Genomic DNA, 26,919 nt, shown 5'->3' with positions numbered 1-26,919 from the left:
TAACACAGGCTCAAATGTTTATGTTGCCATTTCAAATAAACCTGTTCTGTACTTGTGTTTTATTTGTCCCAGTCTGCTTAGTATTTACATTTCTGTATTGCCTTGTCTAATAATGCATATAATTGTCTTGTGATATTGATAATATTCACTGCTTGATCATATTTTTGTGGTTAATAAAGTGTTAAAAAAAAAAACTCAAATAAACCTGCTTGAAAGCCCAGGGCAAACATGAGCTATCTGCTCCCTAAAACCCCATTCCTCACAGATAGAGTTTCTATCCTGGACAACTAACTTACCTTTGCTTAATTTAGTATGCATCATATAAGAACAAAACAAAAGTAATTCAGTTCTTAAAACTAAAATTTGATACAAGGAATCTTAAAGACAAATTATAAATCAAGATCCACCTTAAGGCCTTTGTCATATCAATTGATATTAAGCCTTTTTTTTTTTGGCTCATTAAATTTAAATGAGCACAAATCAGCTGACACACAAAGACTGGAGTCTGTTGGATATCTAGGGTTCCTGGGCCCCTGGACAGTGTATGCCATTTCCACACTACCTTCTGTTTGTTTTACTTTAGGGATTTAATACTTTGAGCTTTTGAAATGTACAGGCAGTGTTTTCACAGATCAAGAAGAACTACACAGATGGCAGCAACTCAAGGACATTTGAACACGATAAACAAGTGGTCAGACTGTTACTGTTGAATTGCTTTTATTTCAAACAGCATTCACACAATACACTGTATTCTTGAGGCACATTCACATCAAGTGCTAAATAACTTCATGCATGGTCAAATGTAGGCTACAGCTTTGTTGAATGCAAATTGCTGATTGTAAATGAAAATATTGCTTTATTATTTGGCACAGTAGGAAATATTGTGTATTTATATGACCACAGGTGTGTTATTTTTGGACTGATTTTCAAAGTGAGGTGAGGAATGCGGTTAGAACCAAAAATGCAGAGTAGTTTATGCTTGAAAAAACAAACAAAAGTCACAACGATGCAATTAGGCTGATGATGCTTTTAGAGTTAGCAGGTTTTTTACATGATAATTCACATTCAAAAGTTACAACAAAACAGCACTGTTGCACAATGTTGTAGAGAATATCTCAGACAGATAAAAAGCCACCTTGACATTCTGACTTTTACAAGATCCATGTCACATTATCTTCATTTTAACCAAAACACTTGTTACAATATTACCATTCAGGCTTCAAGCTGCAAAGTGGGTCATATTGGTTTCAACCTAAAAAGATTCATTTGCAGGTATCTTAAAAGCTAAGAAGAGTGTGACAAATGCCTGGTAAAAAACAAAACAACAAAACCCTACAGATTAATCAGAATATCAAGGTGTTTCCTTTAACATAAAAGGAACTGTGAACCCATTTAAAGGGGTTAGTATACCTTACATCACAAGTTAAATTCCCAGAGGTGTTTTAATAATAATTAATTGATCAGCAGTGGTACTGTTGTTATACAGTGCAGTAGAAATTAAATTGGAGTTTGATCCTTATTATGAAGTATTATACTATGAAAAACATGATTTGCACCCAGGGGAAAAAATGGCAATGAATGAGAAGAATGTTGTAGTACACTATTTACACTGTTAAATATGCGTATGCAACTTGTATTGCACTATTCATGGTAAAAATAGAACAATGTTGAACAAATATGATATTTATATGCTAATTACATCTAATTTGGCCACCCTGTAACAACTGCTACAAATTATTTCACCTGGATAAGAGTACCTGGATATTTTTTAAAAGCACAATAAATACTGAATAAACCAAAACCTCTTTTATTTGTCAGTCTCACTGTTAACAAATTACACAAGCAAATCCAATAGAGCTAACTCAACTTGGCTCTAAAACCGCTACGAAATCAGTCAAGTAGGCGCAATCAATGACTAGATTGAAAAGACAAATGAGTGTTTTCCTGAAAGAGAAGCGATTTCACCCCTCCGTCCAGTCATTCATTCTCTACACAGCTTTAACGGGCTACAACCAGAGTAGGCACCATGCAGGGAGGGGGTCACACCTGCCACAGCTGGGCTCATTTTGTTAATTATAAACTCACTGAAAACTTAAATTTCTGGTCAAGTATCCACATATTCATGTCTCCTTTGATGCTGTTGTAGTGGAGAATCAGGATTCAGCCCAATTCCCAAGATAAAAGGGACATGGTAAGGATGTAGGACGCACACCATTTGAAAACTCATCAGTTACTTTTAGTTTGTAATTTGGGTAATTTGGGATTTGCACTGTTCCTTCCTGAATGCCACCCTCACCCATAATGCACCCGAGCAAGAATGAGGCTAAACACCAAAGAAAGGATTTAAGTGGATACCCTGTTCAAGGTTAAACACTGGCTTTTTAAGATTCCTCCCTCTTACATGGAGATAATGTGTTTCCTCCTATTTGTTACTCACCAGCAGAGTGACACATAGCACACACCAAATAAGGGGAGAGGTGAAAGGAACGTGAAGAAGCTAGTGTTTTACTTGAAAGAGGTCGAGTATGTATGAGTGCAGAGAGGACTAGATCCTCCGCAGAGGGTGCCACATGGACACGGGCTTCCTCAGAGTGGCCAACATCTGGTTCCAGTGGGTGATCCCCATCCCACTGGCCTCGGGTCCGATGATCACGTGACCCAGGTTCTCGCCCCGGCCGTCGTCTGTGGTCTCTGCCACCGTCACCCTCAGGGAGAGTTCCTGCAAACAGTACAGCATGGTTACACAACCTGCTGTGTAAGCATGACGCAGCAACATCTTGACAGCATGGTTTATCCATATCTTTATGGAATCAGTTAAACACGTGTAACAACAACAATTGCTATTTTTATTGTTTTTGGCATTTTAAGCTCAGCACCTTTTACTCACATTTAATTTTACCACTGTTTTGCTCATTTTGTCAACAAACAGAAGTGTAAGAGAAATTACATCCTTGGGCTTTAAAAATGTTTATAGACTGATCAGTCCACCACTCCTGAAGGCAGAAAATATTCACCATTGGACGATGCCATGAATTTTGTGCAGACGTTCATGGACACCAGAGGATGAATCCTAAGGACTTCAGTGATCCTCTGACTTTTCCTGTAGAGTCACCATGAGCTCTACATTTGTGGTTATGAGGGAAATGTTTTGACAACTATTGGATGGATTGCCATAAAATGTGGAACATACATTCCCCTAAGGATATGTTGCAATAACTTTGGTGATCTGATTACTTTTCCTCTAGCTTCAGCATCTCCATCAGGTCAAAATTTTAATTTGTCCAGGTTTATGAATGAATTCATGCAAATCTAATGACATTCTAATCAGCTGCAGCTGTGTTTTTTGTTTAGTAAAAATTAGCAGCTGTCAGCTTGCTACATGTTAAACTAAGATGGTGAACATGGTAAAGATTATACCTGCTTAACGTCAGCATGTTCATTATAGAAATTATTGTGAACTCCATACAGTCCGCTTGATATGTTGTCGCATGTGCATACCTGTCTGCATGTAACTACACATGTTCATTTTGTTTCTTTAGTTATTTAAGTACTGTTAGAGTTACTATTGGCAATCCTGATTTATTATTCTGTTTTCGCACAGTCTTAAGTGTCACCTGCAGGACAATAGACGGCACAGAGAAGATCATGGCTTCATTGAAGATGGGGTTCGTGTCGTCCCTTTTGGTGGAAGTCTTCTTCTTGCTGATCTTCCTGCCATCTTGCAGGAGATACACTTTGACAAACGGATCTGATAACGAGAATCAGTCAATAACATTATGACTACCCCAGCTACATGTTTCCAAACATAAATATCCCCACACACAGTCTGTAGAGCATGCAATAAACACAATTAGCTCTGTGGATGAAAATGACAGTGTTTCAGTACGTGACCTTTATCGGTCCAATGTTAGTGTGACAACAAGTCATTTAAGTTGCATTTGCCTTTCCGTATGAGGATACATTTATTTTCTGGGAGTTGACATTAAGAGTCTGTTATTACTGAGTCAGGCAGTACTGTGTTCTGTTGCGGGATATGATTTTGAAAAATGGTGACAGATTCAAGGGCCGACAGACAAGGACAGACAAATTCATATGTAGTTCATACAAAGAGAAACAGTCACACACTAGTAGGTAGCTCCCATTCACACACACTTACAAATAATACACAAAAACACACTACAACAAACAAATGCTTCTGACCTGCAGTGTTTTTGCCATTGGTCCACACCAGGTTCTTGCACTTGGCCACAACCACTGTGAGGCGCTCTGCTGTCGGTAAATAGCTGAGAGACAACAGGATCTCCCCAACTGCATCCACAGCCTGTGGAGTCATACCACAGCATGGCAGACATTAAATCTAACATCAAATGTGCCAGTCTAGTTGATGCTTTGAGAGAAAGCACCTTCCACAATCATGATTTCTTTCACACAAAAGCAAATATCTACCTGCACAGTACTCTAGAGCTTTCACTACTGCTGTGGGTTTGATTTGATTAAATTATCTTGTGGTACACTGCTTACACATCTTTAAATTAAATAGAGCTGTCTTCAAATTAAAGCAGTCACATAATGTAAATGCTAACACAAATGAACGGTGAAATGAAATATCATAAACAGGCTTATTAGTAAATGTAATCACACAATAAATTAGTTAAACTGAAACTACTTTTTAAAATTGTTATTCCATTTTGTTAGTTCATATTGGCTAATTTAATGATCCTTTTTAAAATTTGGGATTTATTGTGCATAATTTTATAATTGAACACATTAAAAGCCTATATTTCTTCCATTTGAACAGTCTTAATAGTGACATTAATGATTAGAAACTTTTAAATGTTCAGTGTCTTAGTTTCAAAATTTATTATGATTACACGTGATGAATTGGAAACAAAAATAAAGGCATGATAGATTTACTTATATAGGTTTTAAAAATACATATCCAGAGTCCAGGGCATGTGTAGCTAATAAATAATACACAATCATGTGTCCTAATATATGAAAATAATAGTCAAGTTGCAGTGATGTAAAGTAACTACACACATTACTGAAGTACTGTACTTCAGTACAATTGAGGTTTTGTACTTTACGCAAGTATTTCCATTTTCTGTTACTTTACACTTCTACTCCACTACATTTACATAAAAACACACATGATAAGCGTATGAAATATATTGTTGAAACCTAAAGGTTCCTGACCTTTCTGCCTTGTGGCCTCTGACAGATCCTTTTGTTTAAGACATCTATGAGTTGTTAGCACTTCCACCAAGTCCTCCCTCTAAACTTCTCACATGGTTTCATTTAAATAATTATAAGAAGCCCAAAGTAGTCAAATTATTAAATATTTCACACAAGACCAAAAGAGAATTTGTGTATACAGGCCTTAGCTTTTTCTTCTTCACATCCATAACCGCTAATCCTTTGCAGGGTCTTCAGGCCAACAGGTTTGAACCCATAACCTTCTTGCTGTGAGGTAATAGTGCTAACCATTGTACAACCATGCTGCCCTTTCTTCTTTTCTCTCCCATAAATCTCATGACCCCTCTGATTCATTTTGTGGCACTTTGGAAGGGAACCACTGAACTAAAATAAAGTATGAACCATATAAACCGTATAAAGCAGCTAAAACAACTGTATAATGATGCTTACACATTGATGCATCAGTATTTGCAATCTAATATTATTATATATACAATAATGTGTGTCCTTAGGTGTGGATGTGAGTGTGAGTGCTTGTCTGTCTATGTGTGGCCCTGCGATGGACTGGCGACCTGTCCAGGGTGTAGCCCGCCTTTCGTCCGATGTCAGCTGGGATTGGCTCCAGCCCCCCCGCGACCCTGTATGCGGGATAAGCGGTTGGGGGCAATGGATGGATGGATGTGTTATGGTCCCCTTTTATTTTGCTACTTTAAGTATATTTTGCTGATGATACTTAAGTACTTTTACTTTAAGCTGGAACTTTACATATATATTAAGTTAACACAATTCTGATTAACTCTATCACCGCCAGGTAAGTGTATTCGTACTATACAAGAGTTTTTAAATCTGGCGACACACTCACACTGGCAAACTAGTTGTAACGTGTTTTATGCCAACTGGCAATTATTGGTCTGCCAGAGCGAGAAATTGGGGGAGTAACTGCAGCGCCAGCAGCAACTCAGTATGGCAGAGCCTATTTGTCATGAGTGTGTGTTGAAAGTGCTGTGTAATTGTATTTGAGTACTTTCACACTAGGTATTTGCTCTATTACTTAAGTGAAGGATCACTTTTTCCATCACTTTCCTGTTGGAGGCAGAGGACACATTTCTTCTGCCGAGTACATTAATTAAAAAACATCAATTATTTACATTTGTTTGTGGTCAGTTTAATTCATGGCTGGATTATTTAACCACCAACCATACATAGGCCCACCTGGTGAACTGAATTAAAACAATGATATCAGTATCAGTGTTTATTTTAATTGACTACATTACTAATAACATATTTTTTCAAATACTCTTTAATCAGTTATGTGTAACATTTTGCAGGCAATCCACTCATCTAAACTTTGATTAGATTATTTATTGAATATGACATGTACTTTTGCTGAACGTCCAGCAGGGGTTCTCAGACACCACCATGCTTTCTAACACATTAAAGTGTATACAGGATTTAGAAACTTTAATTTACAGTAGGAGGAAGAACATGTCACACTGGAAATGTGACTAAAATCCCAAACTGTGGAATCATAGCATTATTTGTCTGTATTGCAAATTGAGCCCTATGACACATTACAGTATTGTAGCTTACCTTATTGACATCTTGCAGGTAGAGCCAGGCATTGAATGGCCTGATAGTCAGGTCCAGATCTGACAGCTTGAGATCCGCTACCCCCGCGCTGATGTTTCTCTCGTCAGCATCGATACCGAAAGCCGCAAAACGCAGGCTGTACTCCTCCAGCGTGGACAAGTCCATGGGGATGGAGTAGTGCTCGTCAAAAATCACAGTGAATGCATTCGTCTGGACCTGTGAGAGACAAAAGATAGTAGAAATGTAGAAATGAAAGCATCCACCTCTCAGGTAATGTAACGTCAAAGCAATGTCAAAGTTGACTGTTACTGATGGTTTATATAAACACAGAGGTGTCTGCAATGATTGTAAGTTTAAGGCAATATTCTAACTAAGAAAATATGTAGTGTGTACTGTCACATGTTAGGCTCTTCATCCTCTCCCTGACTAGCTCACCTACAGAGTCAACCTATGAAACACAACATGGTCGAACACTTTCTATTTCTTTGATGATAACTCACCCAACTCTGGTCCACACAGGCAGCCTAGATCCTTGTGGATCCATAGTCTATCTTAGCTTACATTCATTTACTTTCTAAAAGCCCTTACCAAAGCATCATATACAGACCTCATACAGATTTTTTAAAAGAAGTTATTCTCAGCTTTTAGAACTGGAGAGAGAGAGAGACTTGGAGATCTATAGCAGGATAGGCCAAAATCAATGTGTTGATGCAATTTCAGAAATATATAGAAGTGTTCTTTCAATTACAGCACAAAACATTTTAAAACGTAGAAGAAAAGCTGCAATAACATGTATTATGGAAGTCTCTTTTGTTATGAACAACTCTCTACTGAAGCAATAGTAGCTATAAAACTTCAAGCCAGTGTGTGCTGTGGACTATCCATAGTAATGGGAACATTGTCTCTGGAAAGTCATGTTGCTGTGGAAATCTTTTAATGCAATTTTTCATTGTTATTAGCACCACAAACTAAATTCTATTCACCTTCATTATATTAGGTTAGAGCCGGAAATCTCAGAGACAGATGGGCTGTCTTTAAACTGTTCAGACTGTAAATACCAAAGTTAATCAATTCATACCATGCATAATTCATAATGGCTTACTGTTCATTCTGTGTACATCTCTCATTGCTATTGATATATTATTATAGTATTTCTGTTAGATGCCAAACTCCAAAGTTGTTGTACTGGTGCTATTTGTATTGTAAAGACAATAATCAAATCTAATCAAATCTCTTCAAATCTTGTCAAACAAAACCAAAATGATCTGGGTAAATGAGTTTTGTAATTGCACCAACCCTTTCTTGTTCAAAGTAGACTGCAAAGCCATAAAACTGCACTGAGCTCAATATATGCAAAATGTGTGATTTTATCCGAAGAATATCTGACATACTTTAGATGACACTGCAGACAGGGGGTAACATTTTTGCTTTTCCAAGTTACCTGATAAATGTTTGTTGTTTGCATTGTTGGGAACTTTAAGAGCACAAGGTCATAGCGGACACTTTCCCTACCATGTATACATAATAGAAATGTTTGCATATTTCCAAACACATTCTTTCACTCTACTGCTACAAGATGTTTTTACTCGTATCCTCCTGGAAAAAAACACGAGCAAAAACATCTGCGTGGCATGAAAACAACCTTTTGTGTGTGTTTTCGGGCAACCCGCCTCATAACCATGTGGATCCAGAATATGAGTCACCATTCACTTTCTTTTCTTGACAACCAAAACTGCTTTTACAATGAAAAAGACCGTCTGAAGGCAGTTTGGCCTGGCCAACAGAGCACACTTTAGATCAACGTAAGAGATTCTGCAGCCACAGCCAAAGTGATCAGCATTTGCCTTGTGGCTAATGCAGTTTTTAGATCATCAGATGCTACAGCACGTGCTGACACAAGGGTTTACAAAGTGGTCAGAAGTTACCAGGCAACTAGTAAACGTGCAGAGGAGTGTGCATTTATTAATAGCCCTTTTTCACACCAGCGTTTGTTCTTGAAGTGTGAGTAAGGAATATTTCTACTAAATGTATCTTGAATAAACACTGTACCTTTCATACAGATACAGTGAAACAGAATAAAACAACATAACCATGTGCTGTGCAAGATCACCAGGAGCTGTTTTTGATTAATCATAAAACAACTTGCTATACAATACAATAATTGTGAATTCAGAGCACACGGTCTGCAAATCAGCCCGTGGGGCCGACCTTGGATTGTACCTAACATCAAACAGCTGAATAGCATCATAACCATACATCTAACACACACAGAATCCAGACAAGGCCCTGCCGCAGCTGCTGCTCCTGTGTAAATATCTACGTTAAGATAAGCATCAAAAGCAGGCAGTATCCTTCTACCAGCCCAACACACAGATCTGCACTCTTGCACAATATGAGAATACCTCTCTGCACTGTTAGGCTTATTGCTTGGGGGATAACAAGGGTGATGTGTGTGGTGAAAATGAGTCAATAAAAGTGAGCTGGTGTGTGTGCGCGCGCGCACGTCTGAGTCTGTGTGTTATATGTAGACAAAGAATGGGAGAATGAGAAAAGACTGGAATACACATCATTAGAGGCAAAACAAAAGCAAGAAGCAGTGACAACAAATAAGTGGGGGGAAAAAGAGGTGAGAGGAGACTGGGATGAAAGAGGGAGTGATAGACAAGTGAAACAAAACAGTGACAACAAAGACATGCTGGAGACAAAAAGAGGAGCCAGAGGAAAGCACAGGAAAACAGAGAGAGGGAGAGAGAGAAAAGCGGTCTTGACCATCGGGGCGAGTGGAGCTGATGTCAGCATTTCCTTTGGTCTTCACTACTCCTCGATATTAAAGACGGAGCCACTGAAGCCACTGCATCAGTTATGGCTCCATTATTATTACGCCTCAGCCTGAATGCATTAATACAACAAAACAGCATGTTTAAGTAAGGGAAGCCCTGGTGAGTTTGTGTGTCGTCCCTGTTGGCCCGCACAAAGTGTGCAATACCAGTCATACAAGGCGCAGAGCCGATGACTCACAGCCAGGCAGGGATTAGTGATTTTTCTGGCAACGTCTTGCTAAGAGCAGAAGGCAAGTGGCAGGTGTAGCAGATGGAGGAATGTATAGACCTGTTCTCTTCCTGTCTGAAATGGTCAGTTCATATCAGAATCAAGCTTTTTATAACATTGTTTTAGTGTAGAATGTGAAGAGCACATTTCTGGCAGAAAAAGAAAAAAAGTACAATATGTATGATAAAAACAAAAATATTAATGCGAAGTCAAACACAACGACAGAAATTTGACTTAATACAATATAATAGTAAATCACAATTATGAGATAGTAATTTACTATTTAAAATATGGTAAATAAATAATAAAAAGAATTACCTTATTTATAAAGCAATTTTTATAGGGTTCAGGTTAAGAGAGTCATAGTGCAATAAAATACAAATAATTCATATTTTTAAAGAGAGCAATTTAACAGCTGAAACTGTAAGTACAAATGCAGTAAAAGCACTGAATTAAAAAAAACTCATAAAGGTAATGCAATTCTAAAATAATGTCTTTAAGGAGAGATTTAAGACAAATAATTTAGATTTTTTTTTTTCTGGTAAAATAGGCTTCCATACATTGTATCACAATGTACACTTTTTTCGGGATGTTAATTGAGAAAAAATTTATGGACAAAAACAGAAATATCTGTTTTTGAGTTATTATAAAAATTAATGAAATACCTGAAGAATCTATGTGCTTCATCACATTGTCTTGCTTATTGGTTTGCAGCGTTAGTATGGTTAAAAAAAAGGCCAGTGGTTTATCACCCAACCATATCATCTAATTTCCACTCCACTTCATAATATTGTGATCCTAATCAACATTTTAAGCTGAGCGAACTGAAAAGGACTCACTTGTCATTGTAAGGATTGCTAAAAGTCGCAACTTAAAAAATGCCTCATCCACATATGATCATCATTATAACCTAAATTGGTGGTAAACACAGGTCACAGGTTAAATTTCAAAGTGAGTGAAGTGAAAGTCAGTCACATCTTCTCCTAATGAAGGTAAAGGAAGTGAAATCAACCTTCCTGACTACATCCAGCTCCCAGGGGGCTCGCCGTTCAAGTAAATGAAATGGGCTCATTCCATCAGACGGGAAACGATTGGCTTGTCAAGCTGCACGATCAAGCCTCAGACCTCAATGTCTCTGTCTAAAATTCAGCCAAGGCTAAAATCTTCAACACAGTTCAAGCAAGCCAAAGCTGCCTCCTGAGCAAGAAAAGCCACAGCCTCACACTGCTCTCCCACAACGCCAGGAGCAACTTTTATCTTCAGTCCTTTGCCCAAGTTCAGTCGTCACAGCTTAACTGCTAATTACCCATCCGAGAAGCGGTTTCTTTCATTTTCTTTCCCTCAGTCTAGAATCTCTGCTCCCATTAGTAGTCTAGTGGCAGTTATGCTGAAAGTCTCCAGTCCCATTTTTTTTACAATAATGGGAGCTAACGAGGAACTGCCCCATCTTTAACGATCATATGTTTCCACTGCCTTTACTTATCATGAACATAAGTATAGCCATGTTTGCACATGCATTCACATACTATAGTGCTAAAGTGTGTGTGTGTTTTTTTTTATCACTGTGAATTTAAACCCTTTGTGTTTTGGACTGTTGGTGTGACAAACAATCAACTAATGATAGCGGCGTGGCTCTAGGGATGGCAATGTCGGTATGTTGGTCTGCTCACCACTTTGGTCCTGGACTGAAGCATCTCAACAACTATAAGATGGATTATCATAAAACTTGGTTCCGATGTCCACCATGACACATTGTGTGTATCCTTGAGGTCTAACAAAGGTGTCTTTCCTTCCTTATAAAACATTTGCAAAGCTGATTATTTGAACTTTGAAACATGCTTTCTTTTTAACAACAATGGTAACTTTCTAGCTCTGCCTATTTTCTGGCTCTACATTTCTTGCTACATTAGGACTACCTATAGATTACCTGCAGGCATGTGTGTCCTCGCGCACATTCATGAGACTTATAAATTGGGATCCCACTTGTAAAAGCACTGCTCAGTAACATTACTGGTGATCAGAAACTCCACCAGGAACCTGTATGTGATTCATTCCCTAATCTCTACATAACTAACCTCTCATTATAACCCTCTAATCACTATCAGAGAGACACTGTCGGTCCACCAGGTGCAAAGTCCAATCTAAACTTAAAACCAGTTCTGAAAAAAATCACATCATGATCAGACCACAAGGTGTGACTGAGAATGTAAGCGTCACTTATAATTTTACTATTTCCGAGGTCACGCTTTTACATTCATGTCCTAGTGAAACACATCTTGCCACTTCACTGGTTTTTCCTTTCTGTCTTATTTCTTTTGTGAAGACATATTATAAGCACAGAAAGACGATAACACAACAGCTTCCTTACCCTTGTGACTCCCACATTGAGCTCCTCTGGCCCCAGTGAGACTCTGATGAAGCAGCCAGGGAAGTCTCCCTCCTCCCTCTCCAGCAGGTCTTTTCCCTGGTGCAGACTGAGGTGCAGCATTCCTGTTCCCTGGCCCGGGTGCCTTGATGGCTCAAACTCTAGTGTCACTTCCAACTGGCCGACTGTGAAGTCGTGGCCGAAGTTGTTGGCGATGGAGGAGATTGAGCTGAGTGAGTCGGTGGAGATGGATCGGTTAAGCTGGGCCATGCCGGTTGGGTCCAGCTCCCTGCTCATCAGCTCCAAATGGCCCAGGTCCCTGAAGCCATCCGGGGTGTCGCCGAGGGCCAGGCTGGGTTTGCGGCTGGAGGTGGTGGAGGTCCGCCGGTGGTTGTTGGCAGCCACTCGCTTCAGGGAGGAGTCAAGTAAGGGATCAAGAATATTTTAAAGGTACTGAGATTGAAAAATAAAAATCTGCCTCAGAGTTAATTGTTTGAAACTACAGGAAGAACTCCATTGTTTGTTCTGTGTCAAAACACAGTACAACCAAAGGTTTTCAGATTTATTTTACACTTCACACACAATCAAATATAGTATTCCATGGCAAAATAATAAAATGAGTTTTAGTAATGAGCAAAGAAACATAATTTTTCCAAAAGCCAGAAAATGTGGCAGGTAATTTGAAAGTTTAATCGTCAAATCAGCTTCATTCTTCTTCAATCTCTAATCTAATTTTTTATCAATATCAACTGTATTTAATGTTGTTCTCTCTGTCTTGCACTGTGAGCTCACCAAGGCAAGTTTCTAACTGTTGTGGAAATAAAGTGAGCCAGGTTCAGGTGTGACAAAGCAGTTTTGGAGGCGGATGAAGACTTACACTTTATGGTTTATTGAGACTTGGCAGAGGAGATACAGTACAACACATGCAACGCCAACACCAAATCTGTTCAATTCTGTGTGGGATATTTAACCTTCCTAAACCTAGAGACATTTTTATACATGTCTATACATGTGATTACCTAAGTTCATCTAAAGTCACGGTGCGTGTCATTCAAGCCACATGCAACACTTTTTACTCAGAGGCAGTAAGTCTGTAATGAGACAAAATTAAGATCATCACCGCCTTTGGTTACCTAACAAATGAATAACATAGGACAAATGGATGATTGACATACAGTATGATCACCTTTCGAGTTAATATAATGAACTTTTAAGCAAAAACAGTTGCTTATTTACACAACAAGCAGATACAGAGCAACGTTATCATTCATTTGGAGTCATGTTTGTGGCCACCTTATAAAAATAAGTCCAATATTCACTCTGTTTTTGCTCTGTTCAGTTCTGGCTCTTAAGATGCTAAATGCTCCACAACGTTCAACAGCTAGTCTCTAACTGGGTCTGTCAGCTGTTTGGTGGCGTGCAGGTAGTGTACAGTCACTTTTTAGCTGAAAACAGCTGCCTGCAGTGAGAGCAGTGAACCAAAAAAACAAACTTTAACTCAGCTCTGTTCAACTCATTTTTCTCCAAGTACAATTGTAACAGCTTAAATCTGGAAACAAGGCAAAGTTGCTAACAAGGAATCTGAATGGGCAAGAAACACAAGCAGTCAGAAGATCAGGTTAGTCAAAAATATTTGGAAGTGAAAAAAAAGTTGATCAATGAATTTATTACCCAAATGTCTCAAATTGTCCTCCAGATCTCAGAATTGACTTTGGTTAGGTTACTTGTTATCATAACCAATACATATGAAGGCCACAATTACAAAATTAAGACCCAAATTCTAATAAACCAGAAGTATCTTTTAAGGTAGAGACTTTCAGTAATGTGCCATTGAGACCAAAGACTCTGAAGGTCGAACTAAAAGCTGACAAGTGAATTAACAAAAAACCTCCAGCCACAGGAAACTTTACTTTGAAATCAGCTGCTGTTGTCTTCAATTGGAAAGAAAACCGGCAGACTCTCAACCCTCCGCGCCACATGATTGCTCATCACTTGCTCCAAGCAAAGACTGATTGCTGAATTTCAACTTCAACTTCACAAAACCTCTCCCTCACTGTCTTATGGGCAAGTTTTAGAGTTATAAATATTTTGTGCACAATACTGATATTTTACATGTCAGTAGCATGAAATGAAAATATACCTTTTGTCTGACTTCTGAGAAAGAGGTTCCATATTTTTCCTGCAGATATCGATAGTCAAAGTTGGGGAAGGGGGATGGCGCGGGGAAGGTTCCAGATTTCCACAGCTTCCAGATGTTGAGCCCGGCCAAACACAGCAGCACGAGGAAGCCAACCAGGTAAAGCCCCGCCTCCCAGCCAGGCGGGTTACGCACCACTGAAACAGACAAACAAAAACGATGCTTAAACTTTCATTTCATCAATGGTAGAAGAAAGTTTGGCCTCAGAACTGTCTATATTTGATGGAGGAGTTTGATCACCGGTGAAAGTGTAATATTTGAGTGAAACCAACGACAATGATTGAACTAATGTGTCTCAGTTAAGCTGATTGAACTCACCTGAGCCTTTGGACTATAAAAACTGGCCCATGTATTCAGTCCAGTCACTCCCTTTGTACAGCTTACATCCATTCTGTGGCATCTTCTTTCGCTCCTCAACATCTACACAGCACATTTGCCCCACATCCACGCATTGCTTACATTGTTGATATTGCTGATTTCCACACCTAATTGTTAATTTGGTTTACATTAGTTTAATTAATTATACATCTTTTAACAAAGTATCTTGCGTGGAATCCCTCCTTGTCACATTCCCTGAGCCGACAGTTTTTATTTTATGACCAGTAAGAGTGTTAACAAGTTAATCAGCCACTGTTTTAGGCCTTGTAATTTAGCACTGAGCATTGAGTTGTCATTGGGAGACTTTAGGATGCATAACGTATTATGTTAATTAGATAACAGTTTGGGACAAAATGGGACAGACAAATTGACAAGCCACTCTGAATTAAACGTCAGAGCATCACATGTTGCGCATGTCGAGAGGGGTTATGTGCCTGTGACAAACTGGATTTGTCAAGATGAACTGCTTCTGTGGGAGGACTTTGACAGGTTTATCTCTACTTTTTAACACAACAGATAAGCAAATTATAGGGCACAGTTAAAATGTTTTGTAACACTGGCTGCCTTCAGCAGGAGACAAGGTTGAAGGTGTTGTAAAACATGTGAATAAAGGTTCCAATAGCTGTCAAATAGACCTTGCAACACACACACAAAAATGCATACCACTGAATGAAAATCTACAGACAGCCTCGTCTCTCATAGTCTGATCCACGTACTTGCACACAAGGATACCCATGCAAAAAAAAACAGTAAAGCAATATGTAGTAACTGTCTGTGACATCCAGTGTTGTCCACTCACCACTCAGATGGTAGCCGGATATATCCCCACTTTGAGCAGAGGACATGATGCTGCAGCCAGCCTGAAAAAAACAAACATCCAAACAATCTGTTCAATTGTCTGTGAAGATTCTCAGTCATCCAGGTCATAGTTATCCAAGATACTGGAAATTCCAGTATCTTCAACCAAGTCCAGTTGCCCTTGATTTTAACCTTCGTTGGATAATCTGTTCAATTGACAGTTGTTGCCAGACTTACAGAACTACACAGAGAAAAAAATCACAGAACAAAAATTATTAAGGGTTAGACTTCCTTTAAAAGATGTTGAATATGTAGCTGAAGGAACAATTAATTCTGTTTTGCAGAGTATAGTTAAATAACATTTTCATACTTAGTACCAGCAACAAATTAAAAAACATTTGCTTTGGGCCATGGGGCAAAATGGGAATATCATGGGAACCTAATGCCTCCTGACATCCACTTCTGCTTCTGATACATAAACACAGAATGGGGTACATGCACAATAACAGGCATGCATAACAAGGGATGTCAGGGCTCTTGGTACATTTTTACATTTTTACACTGGGCATTGCACCAACCAACTAAAGAGTCCTTCAAGTAGAGGGAGGAAACCCATCAGTGAGATCCCCTGCTGAGGTGATTGGTTCAAATGACCTGTAGACCTTTGGCTTGGAGTGGCACGTAGGAAGCCTCCCCTACTCTAACAGGTTAATCTGACAACAAGTCCTAAAACCTCGTAAATAAAAATAGCCTACACCTTCTTGTATTTTTATCTACAAGTGAAAAGTACTTTCTACCTATCTCCCACACGTTTGATACAGAAGTGTGCAACTGTGCAGCTGCTTGACAATGCTTTCCCCAATGCTTCATCTGGATGTGATTCAGATGTTTTCTTTTGATACGATGTTTGTCCACAGTTTGAAATAAAGATTTTTTTTAAAAGGAAGAGCACGGTTCTTGCGTCAAAAAGGCTGTTTATTGGCACAACATAACTAAAAACGTTTTGTATTTTAAAAAATTTTATTGCATTTTTTTAAGTAATCGATACCAAATGAGTAGCTTGTGAGTATCAAAGTATCGATACGGCAGTACTGATCCGTCCCGAGAGAAAAATTCAATGGAGGGCACACTCTACACAAACAATACAATAAATCTCTAAAATCTCAAATAATAATACAGAATGTTGTTTCCAACGTGTGGATTTAGCTGCATGAGCATGTAGACTACAGTAATTTGATTGAAACTGTGCAATAAAAGACAAAACTTTTACTCCATAACAGTCGGGGGCACTGAGGACTATTGTCTTCCTTTCACTGTAGGAAATTCCTTTTAACAGTAACATAAAGCACAGAGGAATTGAATGGTAGTCTACATGTGAAAGACACACTAATATTTTTTTAGTCATAGTGTACTGTGTGACCATCAGAAAATGTAACCCTAATTACAGTACAAGGGTGAACTCATTGATTATACATTCACTGTAGAAGCATGACGCTATTAGGTTTGTTTGGTTTACAATAAGAAATTAATTCAGTTGTCATGGTTCTTTTTTCTTAAAAATAGCAGCAAGGGCTGTTTCCACGAGACAAAAGACAACAGAATTTCCCTGCAACCCTCTCTTCCCCTGCAAACTGCAAACAAATCCCATCCCCAAAAAAATACATGGGCGCTGGCGTGTGACTCATTCCTCTCCTCACCTACTCCCCGCTTGTTGGAATATCCCCATATGACAGCGGCTCGGGGGAAAGGGAGCATTCCACTAATGATATAGAAAAAGGTTGGTGGGGGAGTTAGGGGTGTGTGTGTGTGTTGGGGTGGGGTGGGGGGGTTGACTCAATTCTGCTGAGCGCTTTGCACACCACAGCCATGCAGGCCAATTTAAGTGGCTGACGCAGTGCAGGGCCCACTGACAGCTGCTGATACGCCATTAGAAAAGCATGGGGAATCTCTGGCAGAAAGGGAAGGGAAGGGAAGGGAACCCCCCCACACACACACACAAACTTGCCCCAGCCTCGCTCAGATCAGCTCGGCTTAAATTAATGAGAGCAGAGGAGGTCCCGAGGAATCTTAAGAGTAGGAAGAAGAATGGAAAGAGGAAGGAGGATCAGCAAGAGATGGAGAGAGAAAGAGAGAGCAAGACAATGTTTCAGACAGGTTTAGTAACTAGCAATGAGGCAGCGTGGGCGCTCTGGTCGCTCAGTGGGTTTAAGGCAGCAGGATACTAACAATGAAGTCCAACTTGCCTGAAATAGAAATACATTTGAAAACAAGGAGACACACACTTACTGCAGCTCTGTAAAGTCTGTTCAAGTCTGTTCAGCACAAAGGTAGAAACAATGGCAGAATCTGAAGGATGAAGAACTTGCAGTGGAAATGGAGCTTTTCTGCATTACAACAGAAAACAGTTCTTCTCAAGTTAAACAGAATTTGGACAACAAGCACCTTTTTTCTGTTTAAAAAGGTATTCCTGCAATAAGTCATCTACCAGCTGAAGGCTTGGAATTACATTTCTGCAGATCTACACAGAGAAGGTAGTGTTATGGGTAATCATAAATTGCAGAGGCCCAGAGGAGCCAACGAACACAACTCCCAAATCTCAACAATGAATTGTGTGGCCCTGCATGTCAAATACGCTGACTGGTTGGTCCAAGTTCCTGTCTGGAGGTGTGTTTAAAATGGAACGCAAATGTCACCTGTGCATATTCACTTGTGTGAGAAGTGTTTTCCAGCCCTAAGGTGGATCTCCTGCACGCTGCCGTCGACAGCGAAGAATATAATGAAGCTTGTCACCTTTGTTGCTTGTTATCCCTTTTCTTTCCCACAGTAAGGCTAAGCAGAAGTGTCTCAGATCATGTGATAAGGAAGTATGTATGAGGAGGCTGAAAACAGCTTGTGTAATAAAACGAGACGAGGAAATAAGGAAAACAGACAAGGAGATGCCGCCATTAAGGACAAAAAAAATTATAATGTGGACCAGGCTAAATCTTCTTACACAACTTTTTCTAATTGCAATGATTAAGCTGAATGTCAAGCCCACAGTACTGGAGCACAATGTCTTATATCCACGATATCAACACTTACAGATACCAGATAGATCTTAGACTCCTTCAGCTGGCAGCTTATAAACACATGACTGTGGAGGTGAAAATCAGCATAAAAGCTTTCCCACTGATGTGTCATCTTCATGCCCACATGAGCTCCACTCTCTCGCTTCTTTAGATTTATATCACCGTTGCTGCAGGGTCCTGTGTCTGATAACATTCCTCATAAAGCCTAAGAAGATTATCTCCCTCCAGTGCACACAGAGAGCAGCTGTGTAGTGGATGTTTTAATTACCAAGATATTCTTGAAATGAATATCTTGTCACAGTGTCTGCCCGCAAAACCTGCGATGAGTGTTAAGTGGCATGTGAGTAATACAATGGAACAGAGATTGTGAAATTTGTGAAATGCAATTTTCCAGAAAAGTAATGAGGCCATCAGAGGTAAAGTCAGAGTTACCAATCATGCATGCTCATCAACACGGAAATACCCAAGCAAATGTTTCTCCTCATACATTGTGGGCTGCAAAGACAGGATACTATCTCAGACTAGCTGCATTTAGTTGCTGGGATAACCTTGAAAACTTGATTCTGCAACATTGTTTCCCATGCACTGAGGAATCAGTCCAGACTGAGACCTGACTGTGTGTGAGTTTTATTCCAGATGTTTGAATCTGGATGTTTGTCCTCCAGGAAATTCAGCCTCTCCTCTTGTTCCTCTCTCTCTCCCTCTCACTCTCACTCTCCATCTGGGCTCCTTTCTCCTACTCATGTGAATGACACCTGAAGTTGCTTAACGTCTCCCCAGATCCATTCTTCATAGGTCTTACAATCTATCCGTAATTCTGTTAACATTATTTTCCATATTGTAATTCTAATATATGTGTGTGTGAGTCAAATGTACTCCATCAGTATTGGCTTTTTGCAGATACAATATCACAGCCACATATAATAGAAACAAAATAATAGTATCAGTTTTCTGATTGCTGTAGAGGATGCTGTGTAATTGCGTCAGGCGGGAGAAAAATGAGATAAAACAACTCATGCAATGAGTTGGCAGATGGAGGCTTGTTTTGGAACAGTTGTCTTTACCTTGTGTTTTCAACCTTAGTTTGCCAATAAGAAGCTTAGAAGCTTACAGGTTGGGCAAAATGTTTTTCACCGTACTGTATTCAAATGACTGTAATGAAATCTAATATTCATTAAAAGAGTGCACCCTCCATCTCTAAACAATCACGCACGGTTTTCGCAATTCTGGTTATTAATTAGAATAAGAAAACATGAGTAAAAGATCCTGACTTAAACACCTCAATAGGAAGAAAGAATATAGTTACCGTTTTTGAAGGGGTAGTTTTAAGAACGTTGCATGTGAACCATCTCTCCATTTACTCTCTGTTTTTGGTTGTACCACATGACCTCTACAGCTGAGTGAAAGATGCTCCCCTTACAAGACAAGACACACCGCCTGATCTCTTTCAACTGGTGTAACACTCATGACAACAGCTTGAGCAGGTCCAGCTTTTATCTTTTTTTAAGTCTAAAAAAAAAGAATGCTGGAGTGTTGGATGTGGTGATTTCTTAGTGGTTCTTAACTTCAGAAGCAACAATGGCTCTTAAGTATAGTACTAAAGTACAAATATCACAGCCAAATATTGTACTTAGTAGGCTACTCCGCTACATTTGTCTGACAGCTATAGTTGCCTGTTACTTTTCAGATTATATTTTTTCTTCTTTTCTTCCTCATGTTCTTTCCTGTCCAGTGAATGATAAGTGTTCCTTTATGGAGGAAATGATCCTACATTTCCAGCTATTTATTTTTTGCATAGTGAGTACTTTTACTCACTGTGTATTTTGCAGATACTGCTTACAAACTTTTACTTAATTTCAAACTGTGGCATTGCTACTTTTTCTCAAGTAAAGGATCTCAATACTCCTACCACCACCGATTAATCGCATAGTTATGCGCAAAATTTAATAATGAATTCTAAAGTAGTGTAGACCTATTGCGCACTTTTAATTTAAATGTAGACCTACTGCCATACACAAAAGTGCAATACGTGGTTTGCAAACACTTTAAAGAAATAAGGTGCTTTTTAGAAGCAGTATTCCATTGTGCTCGCCTCGCGCACATGCCCATGGAGCACAAATCACTGGAAAGACTGATCCTCGCTGTTAATTTTAACTTTAGTTAAATATTCTACAACTGTGTAGCGCACAGAAGCCGTTGCCATGGTTACTTTAGAGCGCCTGCTGTTTGCTCGCGGAGCGCTTGTCTCCCCTTTCTGATTACCTGAGTGAACCCGCGTGGCCAAGCGGCTACGTTGCGATTTTAAGGACGTTCAGCATGTAGTGTGTATATATCCACTTGGCATGTCTTACTTTTGTTTATCATCCAACGTAGTCTGCCGAAGCCTCGATCCGCTGCAGGCTGATCAACATCCCACCCCTCCTGTGACACATGGTTTAAAATAATAATAATAATAATAATAATAAAACACTGCGTTAACGTGAGATAAAATAATTGTCGGCGTTAATTAAATAATGCGTTAACGCGTTAATGCAAACAATAATAACTTGCAATAATTTCCAGTAATAATAGGCCTATCATAGATCTAAGAGGGAGTGTTTAGCCTACTTCATGTCTGCCCATGTTTTTGAGTGTGAAATGCTTCTTTGTTGCTTTGGTTTCTCTGTGGTCTGGTGCCTGTCAAAACAAAAAACTAACTTGACTATAGGAGGAAACAAACACAATCCCAGCAGCCTCCTATGTGTCTCAGCAGCAGATTCGGCACACTGGATGTAAATATAGGCTGCTGCTATAGCCAGGAAGAAAACAAGAAATTCCCTCTGTTGGAGCTGCATATTAAAACAGGTCTGATCAATAAGAACAGACACAGTGATTTATGTCCACACACACACACACACACACACACACACACACACACACATATACACACATATACAAATATACACAAATAAAGGGGAAAGAACAGAGGAGAGGTTAGATAAGGAGATAAACAAGACAAAGATCAGATGATAGTAAGACATAATACAGAAGACTAAAGAAAACATGAGTGTCTATTTTCAAAAAGAAAATATGAAACAGAGAGCAGCTGGGAAGAAAGAACAAGGGGTGGGGAATCAGAGGCCTGTCAGCTGCTCTCCTCTGACTTTCTTGCTCGCTCTCCAAACAACTGATCAATCAACTTTGCTTTTAATCTCCCCCAATGACTCATAATCAAATTAACTGCCTTGCTGCCGCGCTCAGTGATATGTCCAGATATAGCATTGCACAGCAATCTTAGCACGGACAAGGCAGCAAAGCAGTTTGTGTATCTCTCTTTGTGTCCTAGCTCCTCACATATCTGCTTGTTTCCATGCCAGCTACACTTGGACTTTCTGGTTTAGACAGCTCATTTGGTGGATGGTTAAATAAAAGTCGCATCATACTGACTGGTGCCGTCTTTGAAATGTCAGCGGTGGTGCTAGCTGAGGCAGGAAGACCATGTATTTCCTTTTCTGGCACACTAAACAGTATGGCAGTATGGGTACTGGAAGGCACCCTAACAGCTTACAGACCAGGCTAGCAGCTCTGTGAGGCTGTATTTAGGATTAACAAACAAAAGATCAGATTTTGATGGGGATTATGGATGAGAACCAAAACATCTTTAATCTTCATTTTATGACCAGTTTCAGTCGATCCTGACTACATTAAGACTCGACTCTGCTTTGTTAAAGATGATGTTTGCAAGCCATTTTCACTCAAAATGGAGTGAATGAGAAAGGTGGCTTTGAGTATAACAGCAAGCAGGGAAGTGTTTGCACTCTGTCTAGTTTGATTATTCAGTGGAGAGCTACTTAAACTTGATTTGTCTCCAGAATTCTGGAGGTTAAATATTTTCTCTCTGTCTTGCCAGAATCATCTATGTGCAGTTTGTGATGAGCTTACGAGAAAAACCCGCTCTAAACCACATTATCAACAGAATGTCGAGAATGATAATATACAGAGGGAATAAAACTCTAGAAACACAATCAAAACTAAACTCGTTTGGTCGTGTTGGACTATTTTATGCCAATAAATGATCACAGCACATTATTTTCCAGAATCAGCTTGATCATGGTCTCACATGTGGATGTGTGCCAATACACCCACAGTCTAGGTAATTAAATAAGATGCTCCCATTTATTTGCACACCTGCATCAACCTTTTCCCACTTTTGTAATCTTGAAGTCTCACTCTGGAGCCCTGAAGTTAACACCAAAAAGCTAAATCAGACGTGATCACTGCTTCCCACCCCGCTAACTCATTATACCTACTACTTATTAGATTAACAACCACACAATTAGGCTAATACAGGACGGGGAAAGCACTTAGTGCTGCAAAAATGTCTGTCAGACTCGATTTAATGTTTTGGAAAAAGGTTCATTCACTCTCACTAATGTGAAAGCCTTCTCCAAATTCTCCAAAGTGGGGAAGAGCAGTGGTTTGAAGCCAAGCCAGAGCTTCACTGATTAACTGCAGTCAGATACAGGTATTTGGACAGTAACACGTTTTTTATGCCCCCACTCTGCATATTGGCTTTGTTGCAGATATATATGTATATATTAATTTCAGTTTGACGGTCATTTCAATGTATTTTCATCCATGTGACATGAACGGCTAAAAACTTGAAACGAGTTGTGGAAAACTAGAACAGGTCCAAAGAAAAGTTTGACATATAGAGAAATACGCTTCTTCACTTTCTTGCTGAGAGTTAGATGATATGGTAAGCTGTCACGTCCGTATGGTAAGTATGTAGCCAGACTCAGCAGCCGGTTAGCATACCCTAGTTTAGCATAAAGAGTGGAAACAGCAAGCCTGACCAGCACCTCTCAAGCTCTAAAATTAAGCCACTGGTAACTGCTGCCAGCCCAGAAATAGTCTGGCAAATAACAATGGTAAATAGTTTTTTGCACATATTAAACAAACACAATATAACTTGTTAATTACTGAGCTTTTTTGTGACCTTTGGACAGAGCCAGGCTAGCTGTTTCCCTTTTCCCCCCCATGCGTATGCTAAGCTAACCAGATCTAGCTACATATTTCCAGTACAGACGTGAGGGTGATATCAATCTTCTTGTCAAACTCTCTGTCAGACCCAAAATGTCAAAATGTTGCTTTAAGATAACATTCAATGAAGCAACCAGTTTTATATGTTGTCAATACTGTTTGATGCCTGATAATGTCAAGAAGTCTTAATCTCATCAGTGTGATTCATCTTGTGACACTTTCTTCTACGATTCTCTCTTTCTGCTGCATTTCGAGGCATCTCCAAGAAGAGGCCTCCGACCACAGGCATTCAACAAGAAATGAGGCAATCCATTAGATGATTTAGTCTGGAAAAATTAGATGTGATACTTTAAGGCTCGATCTTAGGAAAGACCATTTTGATAATGGCAGAGGGCCTTTAAGTGTAGACTCACAGTGTCACATGTCTCCAGTGTTCATCTAAGTGCTCTCAGTTTTCTTAATGTAATAAGACTCTTCATCTGAGGAGTTCAACGGCGAGACAGCAGGGGGAATTTGGTGTGTTAGGGTTGTGAGAGTGTGTGTGTGTGTAAATGCAGGGGATGCCCATGACAGAGAGCAAGAAAGAGAGTAGATGTTAAACGAATGACTGAGATGATTGCAAGTGCTGGTGGAGGAATTGAATCCTGAGCAGGTCGTATTTCAGCCCGGCGAGGGGGAGGTGGGAGTCCCAGTGACACAAAAACACACCCACACATACATACACGCACACATACACACAGCTATTTCACCTCCAAGCTGAGCCATTTCACACAGATATCCGGCATCATTAGAAAGCTGCGGGGAACACACCCGAAGAACCGGAGAGATCAGAGTTAACAAGTTATGTTAACAAGATTGAATTATTTCCCCCTGGCGTTTGAGTTTGAAATCTCTAAAGCACAGTCAGGTTGTTTTTCATGTGAACTTTCCCCTTTTTTGGATCCTCAATGTGCATCATCATTTCAAAATCACATTGCTTTGAGAGACAGAAAGTCTACTCCTACACATATTTTAACTGTTAATTCACACAAAAAATCTATCCAGCTATTCACACCTTTTATTTTTTAAGAACACAAAAAGGAAGCAAAGAGGTAAAAAAAAAAAAAAGAAAAAGAGAAATCAGTATGGGCAGCTTCAGGAGGAAACAGGATGTCAAAAAGCAAAGAAAGAGGAACAGTCAGTCAATTTTAGTTACAGTAAATAGGACCACAGTTAGCTCCAAACGTCCATACAAATCTAAAACCTCTGACAGCCTCAAAGACAGATTGGGAAGGAGTATTTAATCAACAAAACACACCAATTATTATTATTTTCAGGCATCATTATCTGCATCACGTTATAGGATTAACATGGGTCAAAAGCCAACATTTAAAGCGCATGTAGCAATTGTGAGTGAGACACACCAGCCTGTCTATTCACAACTCCTTGTCACAGGTTTCATAATGTCTGATTTAACCAAAGCGCAATGTTATCTTCTCAGAATGTTTCATTTGATACTTTTTAGATGCCTGAAGTGGTAAAACTATCCAACATTTCATAATGAAAAAAAGCAAAAATTAAGGGCAACCTGGTGGTCTAGAGGGTTAAAATGTGGACATTAAACTGCAACCACCCCTAATATGACAAGGGCTGGTGTCTTTGTTGCATGTCACTTCCCATCTCCTGTCATTTCTCTACCATCAACTGCGAAATAAATTCATAAAATTCCCCCAAAGGGAAAAACGTACCCCCTGATTTAGAAGATCATGTGGCACACAAGCAAACACAAAGTTTCATTTGAACAGCACTTACAATCAGGACTCAGTACTTTCTGAACACTGGCTGAACTCAAAAGTAACAAAAGATGGCGCTGAATGCTTCATTATTATCTGATCACATATTCCATGATTTAACTTGTTAATTTTGTACTACATTTCATTTAGGCAAAGATCTTACTCAGATCAAGTGTTTGTGATGGGATCAGATTAAACACTGGAGGTTTTACCCAGTCTTACAATGGCTTTACTCAATATTCAAGACATAACATAATAAATCTGAGTAAACTCTACTCTGCAAACAATATTCTGGCTGAATCTGACTTCAGCCTTACACCACATCCCTAAAGCTGCTCATCAAACCTGCACTAAGTTTTTTTTAAGGTGACAGTTTTCAGTTGGAGTTCAGCAGAGTGGTGCTGAATGGACAGCTCACGCTGTTCAGGGTGCCATTTGTTTTCCCTCCTTCAACCCCTGCAGTCACTGAAGGCATCACTTCACTGCCACAGCCAACAACCTGCTTCTTGTTAAGGTCGACTTGGAATGCGAATCAATATTTGGGTCGACTGAGAGAAAAGAGCGGAGCCGCGAAAATACCGTGCCAGAAAAGCCTGCCATCCCGTCTGCTGGGATGCATTCATATGCGCAGCTAATGCCTCACACGCTTTAAAGTAATCCCTTCACTGTTGTCAATGAAGCAGAGGAAAAAAGACCCATGCAAGTCCCGCCATTATGCATGTTGCGTTTATGCATTTATTGCGTTTTGTACACAGAGGAGTGCAGGAGCGCAGCGGCTTGTGGCCAAATGGCCTTAGTGAGTACGCATTTCTTACCCGGAGTTTTCTTTTGGTGCAGTAGGGAAGGAGGAGGAGGAGGAGGAAGAGGAGGAGGGGGGTAGACCAACTCCACCGCTCTCCCTTCTTCAGGCGCCTCTCTCCATCCAATGACACCGGTGCCGGACTGGTCTGTGTGTCCCGGGGATGGATGAGGGATGGAAACGGCGTTCACACTCCTCCCGTTTCAGCGCATCCGAAAGCTGTCAGACGTGGCCAGCTGGAGGAGGAAGAGGAGCAGAGGGATGATGAAGGAGGAGGAGGGTTTATCTTCCACTCTGAGGTGTCCGTCTCTTTGTGCTGCTGCTGGCTGGAGTCTGGAAAGCTGCTGCCAGAGGCATTTCTGTGTGATCCGCAGCTCACCCCAGACCTACCGACTGCAGAAACAAAGTCCCACCCCTGCAGCGAAACTTCCACGCCGGGCCGCTCAATAACACGACCACCGCCTCCTCCTCTAAGGTACCACAGCAGCATCGGCAGCACTGTAGAGGACCTGCACGCACACACACAAACATGCGCGCGCGCACACACACACACACACACACACACACACACACACACAGTTGTGTCACTATCTTTGTGGGGACCAGTCATTAACATAATGCATTTCCCAGCCCCTTGTATTTATGTGAGCATATTTCAGAGACATCCCAACTCAACACAAAAGTCC

At 39.9% G+C, this 26,919-nt stretch overlaps 1 protein-coding gene across 1 annotated transcript; it reads right to left on the bottom strand.

Annotated features, from left to right (window-relative positions):
- Nucleotides 1-700: 700 nt before the first annotated feature.
- On the bottom strand, nucleotides 701-26,786 carry syt12 (synaptotagmin XII). The gene is made up of 8 exons (XM_038705005.1): nucleotides 26,250-26,786; nucleotides 15,574-15,634; nucleotides 14,340-14,533; nucleotides 12,203-12,607; nucleotides 6,787-7,002; nucleotides 4,201-4,321; nucleotides 3,615-3,748; nucleotides 701-2,719 (listed from the first exon to the last, which is right to left on the bottom strand). The coding sequence occupies exons 2-8, from the start codon at nucleotides 15,617-15,619 to the stop codon at nucleotides 2,546-2,548; spliced, it is 1,290 nt and encodes a 429-aa protein (XP_038560933.1). The 5' UTR covers nucleotides 15,620-15,634; nucleotides 26,250-26,786; the 3' UTR covers nucleotides 701-2,545.
- Nucleotides 26,787-26,919: the final 133 nt, after the last annotated feature.

Source organism: Micropterus salmoides, unplaced genomic scaffold (assembly GCF_014851395.1).
Source record: "Micropterus salmoides isolate LMB-PRFRI ecotype aquatic unplaced genomic scaffold, ASM1485139v1 Ms_hic_scaffold_8, whole genome shotgun sequence".
NCBI lineage: Eukaryota > Metazoa > Chordata > Actinopteri > Centrarchiformes > Centrarchidae > Micropterus > Micropterus salmoides.
Note: the sequence above shows the minus strand (reverse complement) of the source record. Positions and strands in the feature narration are given on the sequence as shown.

Excerpts from the sequence above, each read along its gene's own strand:
- syt12 (XM_038705005.1), bottom strand. The coding sequence starts at position 15,619 with ATGTCCTCTGCTCAAAGTGGGGATATATCCGGCTACCATCTGAGTG. Across the intron at positions 7,003-12,202 it reads TCAATGTGGGAGTCACAAGG|GTCCAGACGAATGCATTCAC; the intron begins GTAAGGAAGCTG and ends TGTCTCTCACAG. Across the intron at positions 4,322-6,786 it reads ACCTGCAAGATGTCAATAAG|GCTGTGGATGCAGTTGGGGA; the intron begins GTAAGCTACAAT and ends ATGACTCCACAG.